This window comes from Halichoerus grypus, chromosome 2 (assembly GCF_964656455.1).
Source record: "Halichoerus grypus chromosome 2, mHalGry1.hap1.1, whole genome shotgun sequence".
Lineage (NCBI taxonomy): Eukaryota > Metazoa > Chordata > Mammalia > Carnivora > Phocidae > Halichoerus > Halichoerus grypus.
This window is the reverse complement of record NC_135713.1, coordinates 119,808,604-119,824,804: the sequence shown is the minus strand read 5'-3', so window position 1 is coordinate 119,824,804 and position 16,201 is coordinate 119,808,604. Positions and strand designations below refer to the sequence as shown.

Here is a 16,201-nt window from a genome sequence, read left to right as displayed (position 1 = left end):
ACTTCTCCCAGGTGGTGCTTGGGGGTGGGAGAGTGGTTCAAAGAACGCATCTGTTCTTAGTTCCATGCCTGGAACTTCTTAGTAAGAACTTCTTAAGTGTTTGCCATGGTTATTATTATTGTTGACACTGTTACTGTGTTATCATTACATTATTATTCATGCTCCCAGGGCCCCAGCAGCTGCAGTGGCTCTGGGCCTGGACACAGAGCTTGGTCTGCAGAGAAGGAGTTGCAGTTTCTAATTAGTGCCCCAAGGAGAGGGCCTGGGTTTTTATTTTTGCTGGAGGATCCCACCTGCCCAAGGCTTCCCCAGCCCCTCTCATCCCCTCCCCAGCCTCAGGTAGGGGGCCTGGCTCCAGGCAAAAGCCTCCCCAAATTTCCCCTGCCACTCCCCCCACGCCTGGCAGACCTCCGGGGCCATGAATCATTTATGAGGCAAAAATGAAACCAATTAAGGACAAACTTTGAAAGCCTCTAATTGCTGCGCCTGGTGGCCCCGAGGAACGAGGGGAGGCAGGCCCGCTCGGTGCGGAATCTCCTCGGCCCGGTCCTTCCCAGGCCGCCTGTCCCACCGCGTCTCAGGGCGCCGCGTCCTCTCGGCTCCCCGCCGCCTCCCGGCCGGCCGCCGACGTGCCTGCGCGGCTCTGGCTGCGGCGTCTGCCGCCCCGGCGCCCGCCCGGGTCCCAGGCCGACTAATTAGGCCCGGCTCCCCTCCCCGCGCCGCCCGCCGCCCGCTCCAGGCCCGAGGTGATGGCGGCTGTTCCTGCCGTCCTGGGGCCTGTGCCCCAGAGCTGGCCGCGCTTCTCGGGGCGGGAGCCAGCTCTGCTCGCCTGGCTTAACCCAGACGAGCCCAGGACGCCCTGTCCCCGAACGGGGAGGCTGGGGCGCCCCCACGCCCCCACGGTGGGGTCCAGGGGAGGGGGGCAGCTCTGGGGCGGGCCGGGGCACACGGTCAGACAGTCCCGTTCAGTCTCAGGGAGAGAGAGCCACTCACCGAATGGAAGGAGCCGGAGGTTGGGGGGGGGGGGTGGCTGATGAGAGAGGGAAGCTGGGAGATGCAGGGGAAGGGGTGGGGGGGGGGTACTGAGCTCCTGAGGGGTTGTTGCACCGGGGCGGCGGAATCCGGTTCCTCCTCCGCTTTGTCAGGAACACAGTGACCTTATGCAGATTCCTTAGCCTTAGTTTCCCTGCTTGTAAACTATCAGGACTGACCAGTTTTCTCCTGGATTTGGGATTTGAGGAACTGGGCTCGCCATGCCCCTACTCCCGTCTCTCGTGAGCTGGGAGAGGGTGGAGGTCAGGGTCTGGAGTATGGACCCAGCAGGGCCTGCCTCACTGCCATGAGCTCTGGGCACGAGCGGCCGGCCTGCTCACTGTGCTGATGGGCCAGGCAGGCCCCGGGCACTCAGGCACGTTGTTTGCTGAAACCAAATTTCTGTGCTTGTGTTTTTCCATAATTATATTAGCAGGTGGGATTTTTTCCTCGGGGAGGCAGTGGGAGGGGGAGCGCCATGGCAGTGTCCCCGCCTGCTCTGAGCGTGAGCTCACACTCGGCTCTGCCCGCCCGCCTGTAATGATTTTTTAATTATGCAGCCAGTGCTCGGAATTGTTAATCCGCCTCCAGCCCAGCATCCCCTCCCGCAGCTCACACCCAGCCCCTCATGGGGGTCCCCGGAGTCATGGTGCCCAGCCCGGTGTCCGCCACTGATGCCCAGGACCACCACCACCATGGGAGGGAGAGTAGGCCAGGGAGGGCCGCAGGGCCGGCTCGGCTCCATCCGCATGTGACAACTTGGTTGCGGGGGGGGGGGGGGCTGTGGCTCTCTTTGTCCTCCTTCCCTCCTTTGGCCCCTTTGGCCCCAGCATGGCTTGCACCCTCCAGGACAGCTGTGGCTCTGGAAGGGGGCAGGGGAGGGATCGGTGCCCACCCCTGAGTGGTGTGGCCACACCCATTTCAGGGACCTCAGCCTGACTCTCCAGCCTCGTGTGACCCCAAGGACACACAAGTATGATCTTTGTCTCTGTCACACACACAGTCACACTCTGCTTCCCTCCCGCACGCACACTCAGCCTCGCAGCTACACAAGCACAACAGCACGCTCTGTGTGTCTCACACACGGCCACACCTGAAGGCCACGGTGCCCTCAGGAGACCGCACTGCTGCCTCCCGGGCCCCGCCGCGCCCTGCCCCCACTCCCTCGCCTCTGTGCCCTCCCACCGCCACCCCCCCCAGCTGGGACGCACTCTGAGGCCTCCCTTCTCCCACCTGGTGGGGTGGCTGCCTGTGGCTGGGGCCCCCGCCTGGACGTCCATCGACCTGGCCTGGGGGAGGTGGCAGGGGGTGGGGGGTGTTGTGCTGCACCGTGGCTCCTCTCCCCGGCGCCCAGCTGTGGCATCTGTCAAGGTCAGATAGCGACTCCGGAACCAGCCGGCTCGGCCCCATGGCCCCTCTCGCCTCATTATTTTTGTGTTCCGGGGCTGCGGCGACACCTCCCTCCTTCCTCCTCAGCCTCCTGCCTCTTGCCTGCTTCCCCCACGCCTCTGCAGGGAGTGCCTGCGGTCTGGGGGCTTTTGTTTTCCAGTTTTTTCCATGCTCAGGCCAGGCGGGGCGGGTAGATGCTGGTCAGAGCTGTTCCGTCTTGAACAGCACACAGGCAAGGAAGGTGCCTCCCTCGTGGCTGGGACGGGCTTTCGGCTACTGGAACCCCGGCTTGGTTTCTCAGGGGGACAAACTGAACGTGGGTGGAGCCCAGCCCCCACCACGGCGCAGGCACACCTGTGGGCAGCTTCCTGTTTCCCTAGGGGCCCCAGCACCTGGCATCAGTTCCTGTCTGCACCGTCCGCATCCCGGTTGGGCCCCACACTCACACCTCAGAACCCCCCGAAGCCCTGATACAACTCACAGTGTGTGCGCACGTGCGTGCACGCGCACACACACGCACCCCCCTCGTATACACGTGGCAACAGTGTGTTGACGCTCACGGACCAGAAGAACCCACAGCCATCCAGCCATCGTGTAAACCACTGTAGCGCGCACACGTGCGCACTCAGGCGTGTGCTTACATCCGGGAATGTAGATAGCACACACTCCACGTGTACACACAAGGGGGTCACACAAAGACCTTCACCGACACTGGCATATAAGCCCTGTGTAGACATCAGTGTTCAAACCCACAGGGTGCCATCTGAGTCTGTGCACATACACTTGGGCGCACGCACAGCCCCCACCCCCAGACACACACACACGCACACACACTCATGCGTGTAGCATGTACGGTATGACGCACCTTCTAGGTGAACACACGCAGTCCTCCCGGTCTGTGGTGCTACTCTTCACGATACGCACTCCAGCCAGAGCTCACTCCCTGCGGCCCAGTGTTCCTTGAGCACATTTATACCACCCAAGAGGCTTTTGTCCCTGACATGCTGAAGTGAGCCTGAGGCCTCCCCCTCGATGTGCTCTCTGTGTCCAGGGAGCCCCTGGAGAGTGGGAAATGGTGGACGACAGACAGACTGCCCTACCATCCTGGACAGCCTCTCCATGTACACCAGCCTGGGCCCAGTTACCAAGATGGAGTGAGATGGGGGGTTCCAGGTACATCAGGTGGACACGTGGCTTCTGGCAGAGAGGCCGGCTCAGGGGGATGGCCTCTCGGGTTCTCCCTGGGTCCCTGCCCGCCGCCAGCCCCCAATTAAGGTGTGTAAGTGTTGGGGGTATGAGACGTGGGCAGACTCCGGGCCCCCCAGAGTCTCTGGGGTAGCCCTGGCCATCCACTCACTTCCTCCACCAGCTGTGGACTGCTGTGGCCACCCTTGAGAGGGGGAGGTAGCTGGAGGTTTAGCAGTGACAGGGCCCCCACCCCCCCAGGAAACTCAAAACCCTGGGCCAGCCGCGGGTGGCGGGTTGGGGCAGGCACAAAGAGGGCCTCTGTGCGGCCCGGCTGGGCTGCCCACAGGATTCTGGGGGAGGAGGCAGGAGCCGGTTTCCGTCCCATTCTGCTTCCTGCGGAGGCCGCCGGAATGCCCGGAGCTCTGGCCCAGCCTGGCCCGTCCGGCCCACCCGCAGCCCCTTCCCCTGTCTTTTCCTGGGCCTTAGGGTACAGCTGCACACTTCTGCAGCAGTGCCTTCACGTGTTTTGCCCAGAGCCTGAGAGCCACTCCCCCTCACCCCAGGACCCCTAGGCTGGGCTGAACTGGTCCTCAGCCTCCCGCCATAAGCGCTCCTTTCCATGTCCCTCAGAGCCCTTGGCCAGTGTTGGAGAGCCAGGCCTTGGAGTCACACAGAGCTGGTTTCAAATCCTGGCTTTGCTGCTTATTGACCTTGTGACCTTATGCAGGTGACTTTACTTCCCTGAGTCTCAGTGGCCTCATCTGTAAATGGGTGACAATACTAGTTAAAGAGTTACAGAAAAAATTCAGTGAGAAAATGTGTGTAAAGTGCTTAGCGCCATACTGGTAGAGTGAGTGTGTGTTATGAGGGTCTGCTATCATCATTTCTTCTGGGGAGATGGTAGCATTGGGAAGGAGCTAGATGCTCCTCTCCCCAGTAAGCCTCACAGGGTCTCAACCCTAGGACCTGTTCAGAACCTTCTCTCCAGACTTCAGTTTCCCTGTCTGCAGATCACTTCATGGGCAGATTCAGGTCCTCTGGGATTTGGAGGGTGGGAGGGGGTCACTATCTGGAGTCTTTTTTTCCTGTGTCTCTCTACTTTTTTCCTCATGGACCCCCTCAGGGATCTACAGTTTGGGGTAAGAAGTGAGAACCATTCTCCATTTTATAGATGGGAAACTGAGACTCATTGTAGGGGAAGGGCACGGTCAAATCAACAGGAAGAGACAGGATGGAGCCACAAACCTAGACGTTAGGATTCTAGTCCCCTGGATGGTCCTGTTAACACCCTTGCTCCTCACACGCAAGCCCTAAAAGGACAGATCCCCCTCTAGTTCCTTGGCCCAATTATCTCTGAGCTAACCTTCCTGCACTGTCCACCGGGAGGGAGGTCCTAAGTCAGTGTGTGGCTCTGACCCCAGGTTGATGTCAGCTCAGACATTACTTCGGGAAATGTTAGTCTAGATCCAGAGGGTCCCCAATAGAGAGGGCATCCGTTTTCCCTGCATCTCAACTGCTTATCGAATTGCTTGCTCTAAATGGGCCAATAATCATCTTCCTTCAGAAGGTATGTAGGAAGACTCATTGAGACAAAGCATATAGCGTCTGGCGCACAGGAAGTCCTCCTTCCTTAACATAGTAACTCTTATCCTCCTGGCTCCATGTTGCAGATAGAGAAATAGACTCAGAGACCATATGCCAAGGTCACACAGAGGAAAGGGCCCTCCTGATCCTTTGACTCTTGTAGGGAGGGAACCTGGCCTGAAGGAGGTGCCTGGTGAGGAAGCCTTTGTCTTTATCAGAGGTGTCTGAGATCACTCCCTAGAACCCCAGGTCAGGGCATGCCTCCTGCCTGGGCCCTCAGTGTTCCTTTCCATGGAATGGGCTGACCCCCTCCTCCAACTGTTTTTTGGGAGCTCTGTAAGGGAGAATAGAGCCCCATGGACTCCTAGGGTTTTCTTCAGCATATTTCATTCTTCAGGCAACGGGGTTGTGCCTGCCTTAGGTGGAGGGGTCTAAGAGGGTCAGGGAAATAGGACTCCAGCCCCCTGTTCTGTCTTGCGGAGAGTCTAGTGGTGCTGAGGGCATGCCCTGCCCCGGGCCATCTGCTGGGTGTCAGCAGGGGTGTGTGCTTGTGTGTGTGTGTTCGTCTGTGGCTGGTACGTGCCCTGTGCTCTCGGGCGAGGGCTGCCTTTCTCCCAGCTTCCAAGACCAGTGTCTCCGTGTGCATCGCCTTGGGCCTGAGTGGAGCTTTTTTTTCTTCTGGAAACTCCCTAGGCTGAATCATGGAAATCAGAGACGACGCCCCCACCCCCTGCCCCCCGCTGGCTCAGCCTCAGCTCCGCTCAGCACCAGAGCCTGTGGTCTGTTCGCTTCGCCACCACTGGCTTGCCCACCATCCGTCTGTCTGTCCATCTCACCTCCCTTGGAGGCCAGGAAGACCAGCCACCAACGTGGGTGGAGGGGCGTGAAGAGGATGTAACAGGGATGTCAGGAGTGCACAGGGGAGTGTGGGGAAGAGTGTGAAGAGCTGGAGTGTGCAAGTCGGCAGTGTTGGCCCGCCCAGACGATGGCGGAATGGTGTGCCCTGCTGGGCCAGTGGCTCGGGCTCCTCAAGGCCCCGCCAGAATGCACCCTCCTCCAGGAAGCCTTCCCTCAAGCAGGAAGGACGGCTGGAAGTTTGTTCTAGCCAGCAAAGGAGCAAGAGAGGGACGGCGCCTTGCTCAGACTCTGGCCTGGCAGCGGTGGTGGTGTGGCACGACTCTGTAAGCTTATTAAAAATCACTGAATTGTACACTTACAAATGGGTAAATTTTATAGTGTGTAAACCATGCCTCAGTAAAGCTGTTTGAAAAAAATCCTACCCTTGGCCCCAGTGCCCTGCCCAGTTGGGACCCTGCCAGCCTCACGACCATACCTCACACCCTCTTCCCCATTTTTTTTTTTTTAAGTAAACTCTGCCCTCAGCGTGGGGCTCAAACCCGCCACCCCGAGATCAGGAGTCGCGTGCTCTACCGACTGAGCCGGCCGGGCGCCCCTCTTCCCCTTTTCTTAAGAACCGTTTCAGGCTCATGTCCCCTTTGGTAACCACTCCTCATCTTTAACTCACAGGCTAGCAGTTCCTCCTCCAGAAAGGCCCCCAGTGCTCCACTTGGTCACCTTCCCGCTCTCATTTCATACTGGTTCATGGGACCATGGGCCCAGCACCTGTGTACTCCTCCAGGGCAGTGCCGAGTCCGGATCCTGCGCTGTCTCCCCGGTACCCCCGGGCATGGGGCAGCTGTTGGGGAAACGGGAGGGGGATGTGTGCAACTGAACTTCTAGAATATCTCACTGTGGGCCACCTGTGTGTGTGTCTGTGTGCAGAGGGCACCATCACTCCCACCGGGGCCCCTGCCCCCACTGCTGTCTGGCCCGAAGGGCTCAGGCTCTGTCTGGGGGTGAATCTTGGCTCCCCTGGGGCTCAGGGTGGGAGTGAGGGCATTACCATCACCTCTGGTGACCTCATTGTCGGCTGGCATTATGATGTCACCGGCCCAGCATTCTGGGTTCCTGCCTGGGCATCCCCAAGTCCCCCAGGTGAAGACACTCCCTGGGGTCTGTGACAGCTCGCCCCCCCCAATCCACATAAAGGTGACAGGCACGGTAACAACCCTGGGGGGGTGGGGGCAGCCTTGGGACGGCTGGGTCACCTTGCCCTGGGCTACTTTGTCAGTTGCGTAGGTAGAGCAAAGGTGGTCACACAGCAGGGTGACACACTTGGGCTCTGGGTTCAAATTCTAGCCAGTCATTTGACCTTGACCTGACAGTTTGATCCTCTTTGAGCATCAATTTCCTCATCCCTGAAACTGCTTAATAGTTTCTATTTCCCTGGTTTCCATGTAAAGCTTAGGAGCACAGAACCTGAGATCCAGTCGGTGCTCAATAAATGCTGACTGATAGGGTTAGTAAGTTAAGGGACCCTGAGCGTCACTTGGTGCTGGGAGCTGGTTGGAGAGGGGTGGGTCTGTGTCTTCTGGGGCTAGCTAGAGCCTGGGAGGAGAGGCAGGGGGATGGTCCCAGTGTCAGGAGAGTGGCCCCAGCTTTGACTTCCTGCCTTCCCAGCTTAGCCTGTGAGCTAGAGCCCATAGGAGGTTGGGTCCCATGGCCAGGCCCTGAGGCCAAGAACCCGCTGACCCTCAGGCTCCTCCCTAGCAATCTCTACTTCCCCTGCCGTGGGCCAGAGTGGGCTGGGGTCCACCCACCCCCTGCCTCCCTCTTAGAGCCATGGGCTCTGCATGTCCAACTGCTTTCTCTTGGTCCCCAGGTCCCTGAGTCTAGGATTCTCCTCAGCGCTGTTTCCGTGTCTGTCAGAACCTCAAGTCTCCGAGCTGGGCTAGGAGCCTTGGATCTCTCTGAGCCCGGTCCCTCTGTTTTCTGCTTCCCATGAGGCTCTGTTCTCTAACCTTGACCCTTTGCCCTGTCCTCTCCAAGTCCCTCTTTCTCTGACCCGCCCCCTCGAGTTCTGTCTCATGATCCTCTATCTGCACCACCTGTACTCTGTTCTTCTGCCCCCCCGTGTCCCCCTCTGCCCCCCAGCTCTCCAGGACTGGTTCCCCCCCACCCCCCTCCCTCTGGGCTCTGTCCCCGCCCGTCAGCCCCTGGTCCCAGCTCCCGGCCGGCCCGGCTCCTGCATGGACAAAGGGGTCCTTTGTGGGCTGACCGCGGCTGGCGGGGCGGCGGGGCGCTGGCTCCGCATTGCTGATGAAACGGAGCCCTTTGTTGTCCCTCCTCAGGCGCAGTATTTCTTTTTGGGGGCTGGATGCGTTCCTGGCAGGGCCGATGATGGATGCGCCCGCCGCCGCCCGCCTGCCCGCCAGCTTTCCCTCCCGCTCATTCCCGCTCCGCTTCAACGCAGCCCCAGCTCCTCCCCTGCTGCCTGGGCACTGCCAGGCCCTTCCTGGCCTGCGAGGGGGTTGCTGTGTGCCTTGCAGTAGAGGGCTGGGGCCTGGGAGAAGGTCTTACGTCCTCCCCTGCCATGAGGAGGGCAGACAAGCCCTGTGGTCCGTGGTCCACTGGGACCAGGGCATCAGCTTTTCCCAGGGTCTAAAGGAGATGAGCCAGGTATAGGGGCAGATTTTGAACAAGCTTAGAGACCGGGCCTTGGGGACTAACTAGATGTTGGTATCTGCCCACTCTGGGGTTTGAGGACAGAGTTAACCTGGGTGCCAGTCCCCCTTGTGTACTCCCCACCTTCAGTTTCTGTGGCTGACAAACAGTGTTCTTCTGCCTGCGGCACCTGTTTGATGACATATCCTGTCCTCTGCTCCATAGCTGGGGGGCTCGGAGAGGGAAGTCCCTGAGGAAGGACAAAAAAAAAAAAAGAAAGAAAAGGTTAGAGAGATTCAAAGAAGGGGCCAGAGATGAACAGAACATGAGGTTTGGTCCCTATGACGAGACTCAGGATGGAGACAAAAGCAGAGACTCAGCCAGAGCACCAGCCCTGAACGCCCGCCCGTGTTGGAGGGAGCTGACTTCTAATTGACCTGCCCGCCCTGCACACAGAGCCAGATCCTGGAGCTGGGAGGAGGGAGGGAGGGAGGAGAGCAAGAACAGCGTTAATGCAGCTATCGATTTCTGCCACCAGCCAGCAGGCCGCAGAGGCGGGGACACACAGGGGGGCTAGGGCGCGGACTGCTCCCCTCCCCACCTCTCCCCCACCTCTCCAGCCCAAGGGCTCCTGCCTTCTCCTGTCTTCTTCCCTCACCATGTCTGGGCCTGCTGGCACCGTGCGCTCCAGAGCAGGGTAGTTGAGCTCAGATGGGCTGATATGGTCGCTGGCCCTAGTCTCCGACACCGAGCCAGGGTCACTGCCGCCTAGAGGGGTGCTAATTTCTGAGGGAGGGCCTGAAGAGCCACCCTGGGCTTAGCTCTTAGCAGGTGGGACAGAACACGGCTGTTGTACCCGATCCCTGCCTCTCAGTACAACTCTGACCTCTGTGGTACCCCCAGCCCAGCCCGGACACCCTGCCAGGCCCTCCTGGGTTTGTCCTGGTAGAATCTGCCAGCTTGCCCGGCTCTTCCTTGCCACCCATCTGCCTTCACTAGAAAGGAGTGTACGTGGGCCATTGCCCTCTGGGGAGAGGCAGGGAGTGTCTGGCTGTCTGCTGATGCCTGCCATTTTTGCCTCACTCAGGAGACAGAGCTTTTCCCTCTCCTACACTCGCTCCTCCTTGTGGCCACTCCTTAGCAGTCCCGGAGCAGGGGGCCCTGCCGGCTTGGGCCTCAGTTTCCCCCTGTGGAAGCGCAGAAGGTTGGACTAGATGACCTCCTGGGACCAGGGACCAGGCCCGGCAGAGTCCTGTGACTGGGGGATGGTGGGGTTGCCTGGGGACAAAGATGTATGTGTGCCGCCCCCAAGCCTCGGGCGGGACAGGCCTGGCCAGATGTGCGCCCCCCCCTTGAGCCACCAGCTGCTCAGGCTGGGCCCTCCCTCCCACCCCTCTCCCAGGGGTTGCTGGGCCAGGCAGGCAGGCAAGGAAGGGATGCTAGAGAGCCAGGGCCGATGAGGAAACTGCCATTCCACTCCTTCTGGACAGTTCCTTCCAGAGCTCCTGGCCAAGGAGCCTGGCTGCTCATAAGCCTTGATCCTAGGGCTTGAGCGGAGCAGGCTCTGTCCTAGGAAGGGCACCTCAGAAATGTGGATGTGGCTGAAGAACAGGCTCTGTTCCCTGGAGGGTCACACCCACTCTCAGTCCCAGCCTGCACCAGCCAGAGGCCCCTCCTGCCCACAGCCTACCCCAGCTCTGGGCTCTCGCTGGGACCTCATCCCAGACCCATCTGGGAGCCAGGCCGGAGCACAGCAGGGAGGCCTGAGTAGAGACAAGAGTGGGGTCTGAGGTAATGACGACTGTGGTTTGAGAGTGAAGAGGGGGCGCCTGGGTGGCTCAGTCGGTTAAGCATCTGCCTTCAGCTCAGGTCATGATTGCAGGGTCCTGGGATCGAGCCCCGCATGGGGCTCCTTGCTCAGTAGGGAGCCTGCTTCTCCCTCTCCCTCAGCCTGCCACTCCCCCCTGCTTGTGCTGTCAAATAAATAAATAAAATCTTTTAAAAAGAGAGAGAGAGTGAGGAGGAAGCGTGTGCTGATATGTGCACAGTTTGTTCTCCCACTCTTACAGGAGAAGGCTTATCCTCTGCACAGTGCTGCCTGCTCTCTAGCAGGGGGATACATGCTCCTTGAAATACGGATTCTGTGCTCTATTTGGCAACCTCTTTAAGTCAGTTTCCTTTCCCTGCAGGACTTGTCAGAGCCTTGAGATAATCCATATGTATTAGGAATTGCCAAATGAGAGTCTGGGAGCAGCTTCCCAGACTTTTTTTTTTTTTTAAGATTTTTTTAATTTAGAGAGAGGGCACTCACAGGAGTGTAAGCAGGGGGAGGGGCAGAGGGAGAGAATCTCAAGCAGATACCCCGCTGAGCGCAGAGCTCAACGCAGGGCTGGAGCCCACGATCCTGAGATCACGTTTTGAGCCGAAATCGAGTCGGATGCCCCTGCTCAGCCACCCAGGCATCCCAACTTCCCAGACTTCTGGTCTAAACCTTCAAGCTTTGCAGAGGCTGTTCCAAATCCTTTTGTAGATGGGTCAGGGAAGGAAGATTAGGAAGCAGAATGTGACTCTGTAACCCTCCGAGGTTAATAAACATCTCAGTTGTTTCCTACCCCCCAGCCCAGGCAGAACTGGCCGGAGATCTGGGCTCTACAGACCCTGGCTGAGCCTCCACCGTGACACTCGGCAACTGTATACCCATGGTCAAGTCTTCTAAACCTTGCGTTCCTCGTCTACAAAATAGAGAATTATTAGCCACTACTTCAAAGGGCGCTTGTGAGTCTTCACTGAGATAGTACAAATGGGGCGTCTGGGTGGCTCAGTCGGTTAAGCGTCCGACTCTTGGTTTTGGCTCAGGTCATGCTCTCAGGGTTGTGGGATCGAGCCCCGCATCGGGCTCCACGCTCAGCGCAGTCTGCTTGTCTGCTTGTCCCTCTCCCTCTGCTCTCTCCCCACTCGTGCTTGCTCACTCTCTTTCTATCTTCCCTCTCTCTCAAATAAATGAATAAAATCTTAAAAAAAAAAATAGTACACAAAAAATACCTAACCGTGTTGGGTCTGGCGCGTAATAAGTGCCCAGCAGGGCTTGCGGTTGTCACAGCGGGCTTTCGGAGATACCGTTGTTGGTCGTGGTGGTGGTGGTGATGTGGGCGAAGGAGATGTCTACCGCCGCCCTGACTCTGTCCCCTCTTGTCCCAGCAGAGTGAAGACCCTTCCCCGTGGACACCTGACCATGAGCCTGCCCTGAGCAGCAGGGCCCACCAGGCATCTGTGCTGTGGGCAGCCGGGCCGGTGCTCGTCTGTGGACGCCCCGCGGTTGGCAGCCCCCCCCCCCCGCCCCCAGCAGTGGGCTCTGGGCCTCGGCCCCACCATGTCGAGCCTCGGCAGTAGCCCCCAGGACAGCGGTGGCAGTAGCAGCAGCAACAGCGGCGGCGGCCCCAAGGCGGGAGTGGCCGACAAGAGCGCGGCGGTGGCCACGGCCGCGCCAGCCTCGGTGGCGGATGATGCTCCGCCCCCCGAGCGTCGGAACAAGAGCGGCATCATCAGCGAACCCCTCAACAAGAGCCTGCGCCGCTCCCGCCCTCTCTCCCACTACTCTTCCTTCGGGGGCGGCGGCGGGGGCGGCGGCAGCATGATGGGCGGCGAGTCTGCTGAAAAGGCTGCCGCCGCCGCGGCTGCCGCCTCCCTGTTGGCCAATGGGCACGACCTGGCGGCGGCCATGGCCGTGGACAAAAGCAACCCTACCTCAAAGCACAAAAGTGGTGCTGTGGCCAGCCTGCTGAGCAAGGCGGAACGGGCCACGGAGCTGGCAGCCGAGGGACAGCTGACGCTGCAGCAGTTCGCGCAGTCCACGGAGATGCTGAAGCGCGTGGTGCAGGAGCACCTGCCGCTGATGAGCGAGGCGGGCGCCGGCCTGCCCGACATGGAGGCCGTGGCGGGCGCCGAGGCCCTCAACGGCCAGTCCGACTTCCCCTACCTGGGCGCCTTCCCCATCAACCCGGGCCTCTTCATCATGACCCCGGCGGGCGTGTTCCTGGCCGAGAGCGCGCTGCACATGGCCGGCCTGGCCGAGTACCCCATGCAGGGAGAGCTGGCCTCGGCCATCAGCTCGGGCAAGAAGAAGCGGAAACGCTGCGGCATGTGCGCGCCCTGCCGGCGGCGCATCAACTGCGAGCAGTGCAGCAGTTGTAGGAACCGAAAGACTGGCCATCAGATTTGCAAATTCAGAAAATGTGAGGAACTCAAAAAGAAGCCTTCCGCTGCTCTGGAGGTAACGACGCCTTAGAGGGAGGTGTGTGGGCTCTTGTGTCTGTCTGGCAGTCCAAACCCACCCCCACCCCCCCAACCCTCCTTTTCCTACCTGGGCCAGTGTCTGGGGGCTGCTCAGCCAATCCCTGGGCTCTGGGGTTCTGGAGCAGGCTCCCAGACACCAGTTCACCGCCCAGAAAGTCAGCGCCACATCCTGAGATCTCATTAGGTCGTAGTTCGCAAGGCAAGCATCGAGTTCCAGGCGGGGGCCTCGCATTTCCGGCCAGGCCCAGGGATTCTGAACCCCTTCCTGGAGTTTTGGGCCAGCCATTGAGGTCCCAAGTTTCTGACTTTCAGACGTATCCTAAAGTTTCCAGTCTGTGCCCTAAGATTCTGGGGCTCTCCCTTGTCCCGCCTGAGGGGTTCTGTCCTGTGGACCATGTGGCTTTAAGGGGTAAAGCCCCTCACTCGCCCTTTCAGAGCCCAGCCTTTCCCCTAAGGCCGCCCCGGTGCTCACTGCCCTGCCCCGAGGCCTGGGAGAACCCTGCGTCTAGATATCTCGTGGACGGATTTGGGGTTTCTTGGGGCCCCGAGGTCAATCTGGCTGTGTAGGTAAATGGCCAGGGGTCCTATGGGCCTAGGGTGAGGGGGTGGTTGTGATCTTGGGGTGTAGACCAGGCCTGTCCACTTTGGGATGATTGGCTTTCCGGGGAAATCACCACATAGCCGCATGGTCTAGGCCAAGGCAGCCTGCACAGGAAGGGGCTTAGAGCAGGCAGAAGGGTTCCCATGCTGCTTTCTCTCCACGCTCATGGCAGAGCTTGTCCCTGTGCCCCCAGCCGTGGCAGCCTGGCGGTGGTGCCAGGCCTGGTACAAAAGCATCTTTTCAGCCTGCTGTCCCGGCCCCGGCCCCGCCCCTCTATGAGTGGGCTGGACGCAAATGTTCAGAATGGTTGGAAAACAATAATGACATCCCAGCCATGGCTACTCCCCACCCCCAAGGCCCGAACCTCACATATCTGCTCTCCTGCCCAGAGAACACACCTATATGCACACAAAGGCACCCGCTCTCATCTCTTGTAGACACACACACACACACACGCACACACCCCTCCCTGCCCAGTCCACAGTCTTTCTATAGACGTAGCCTCTTAACACAGCCGGTCTCCTTCGTCCCCACCCCAGCCGCACACGCATTAGCCACCGTAGCCCAGCTCGGGGTGCACATCCACACGGGCAGCCGGTGCGCACGCTGCCACGCTCGTTCGACAGAACCACGCACACAGCCCCCAGACGCACCACAGCCACCTGGCGCGCGTGGCCTCTGGACCGGGGGAATGGGTCTTCCTGTTTGGAAGGAGGAGGGTTCCCGGACACAGTGGCTCAGGGGGCCTCGGGGTGCTCCGGGCCCTGCAGCGGCCCCGCGGGTCAAGGCTTCTTCTCTGGCCCGGTCAGGATGGCAGGAACTCCACGGGGTGGCTGCCTTTACTCCAGGCCCGTCCCTCCGCCACGAGGCCATCCACGGGGGAGCGTCTTTGCACCAGGCCCTGCCGGACCCTGACTGAACTCTCTCCTTGTTTTTGTCTCCCGCCCCCGCCTTCAGAAGGTGATGCTTCCGACGGGAGCCGCCTTCCGGTGGTTTCAGTGACGGCGGCGGGAACCCAAAGCTTGCCCTCTCCGTGCAATGTCACTGCTCGTGTGGTCTCCGGCAAGGGATTCGGGCGAAGACAAACGGATGCACCCGTCTTTAGAACCAAAAATATTCTCTCACAGATTTCATTCCTGTTTTTATATATATATTTTTTGTTGTCGTTTTAACATCTCCACGTCCCTAGTATAAAAAGAAAAAGGAAAAAAAAATTTTAACTGCTTTTTCGGAAGAACAACAACAACAACAAAAAAAGAGGTAGAGACGAATCTATAAAGTACCGAGACTTCCTGGGCAAAGAACGGACAATCAGTTTCCTTCCTGTTGTCGATGTCAATGTTGTCTGTGCGGGAGATGCAGTTTTTGTGTAGAGAATGTAAATTTTCTGTAACCTTTTGAAATCTAGTTACTAATAAGCACTACTGTAATTTAGCACAGTTTAACTCCACCCTCATTTAAACTTCCTTTGATTCTTTCCGACCATGAAATAGTGCATAGTTTGCCTGGAGAATCCACTCACGTTTATAAAGAGAATGTTGATGGCGCCGCGGCGAAGCCCCCCTGCACCCATCCCCGCGGGCCGAGCCGCGGCCAGGAGCTCACAGAGGGGGAGGGAGCAGCCGCCCCACCCCTGCGCCCGGGCCGCCCACGCTGCACTCGCGGTCCCCAGAATGGGATCCCCCACCCCGACAACGATGATTTTGCGAAAATGAAAGTTCTGTTCCTTTATCCATTGAGATCTGGGGAGCCCATGTCTCGATATTTCCGATCCTGGCTACTTCCCTTAGAGAAAATAAGTCCTTTTTTTCTGGCCTTGCTCATGGCCACAGAAGAAAGGGCTTCTTTGCGTGGCCCCCTGCTGGTGGGTGTGGGTGCCCGGGGAGGGGGGGCGCCCTGCGGCCTGGGCCCCCTTGCCCACGGCCAGCTTCCTGCTGATGAACATGCTGTTTGTATTGTTTTAGGAAACCAGGCTGTTTTGTGAATAAAACGAATGCATGTTTGTGTCACGAAGCACCGCTGGCTTCTTGCTCTCCGGTTTGGGGGGGCTGGCTTGGGGGCTGTTGCTGGGCAGGGGTGATGTGGAGCCACCCTGGGAAGGAAGAAGGATGGCCCAGGGACACTGAGAGTCGGGATCTCTTGGGGAGTCAGGTCCGGCAGATCCTGAAGGGGGGGGTCAAGCAGGAACAGCCAGCCCGGCTGGCGTGGTGGAAGTGCTGTTAATCGGGAAATGGCTGGTTCTGGAACATTCTCGCCTGCCTGATTATACCCTCTGCCTCAGAACCCGGACCTCCAGGGACCTTCTCTCACCTGGGGCCACCTTCTCTACTGTCGTCAGGGCCCGGCCAGTGCAGAGCAGCCAGCAGGACAGGAGGTGGGGCCCGAGCGGCCTGTTTGCTTTCTTTCGTTCTTTCCTGCAGGGATCTGTTGCTCCCCCAACCACTGAGGTGATCCCCAGGGAGCAGTTTTAACCCAGATTTGTAGGGACCTGGCTGTGCCCAGAATGCACACAGAAAAACCCCTACCCGCCCCCCCCATATCCCTCTTCGGGCCTGAGGGCGGCTGGACTGAAGCTGGGAGGGGGGTATCCTTGAGCGACTTTCCCCACCC

The 16,201-nt window shown here is 59.3% G+C and overlaps 1 protein-coding gene across 7 annotated transcripts in view; it reads left to right on the top strand.

Moving 5' to 3' along the window:
• CXXC5 (CXXC finger protein 5) overlaps nt 1-15,604 on the top strand; it is a 34,879-nt gene extending 19,275 nt beyond the window's left edge. For 3 of the 7 annotated variants that reach the window (XM_078067442.1, XM_036088863.2, XM_036088864.2), the window contains exons 2-4: nt 5,887-6,374; nt 11,899-12,967; nt 14,549-15,604. In XM_078067442.1, coding sequence (XP_077923568.1) covers nt 12,068-12,967; nt 14,549-14,593 — 945 coding nt within the window. In that variant the 5' untranslated portion in view covers nt 5,887-6,374; nt 11,899-12,067 and the 3' untranslated portion in view covers nt 14,594-15,604. Of the gene's footprint in view, nt 1-5,886; nt 6,375-11,895; nt 12,968-14,548 lie in introns of all 7 variants that reach the window. The other 4 variants (XM_078067443.1, XM_036088862.2, XM_036088865.2 and 1 more) reach the window with 2 other exon arrangements.
• Nucleotides 15,605-16,201: the final 597 nt, after the last annotated feature.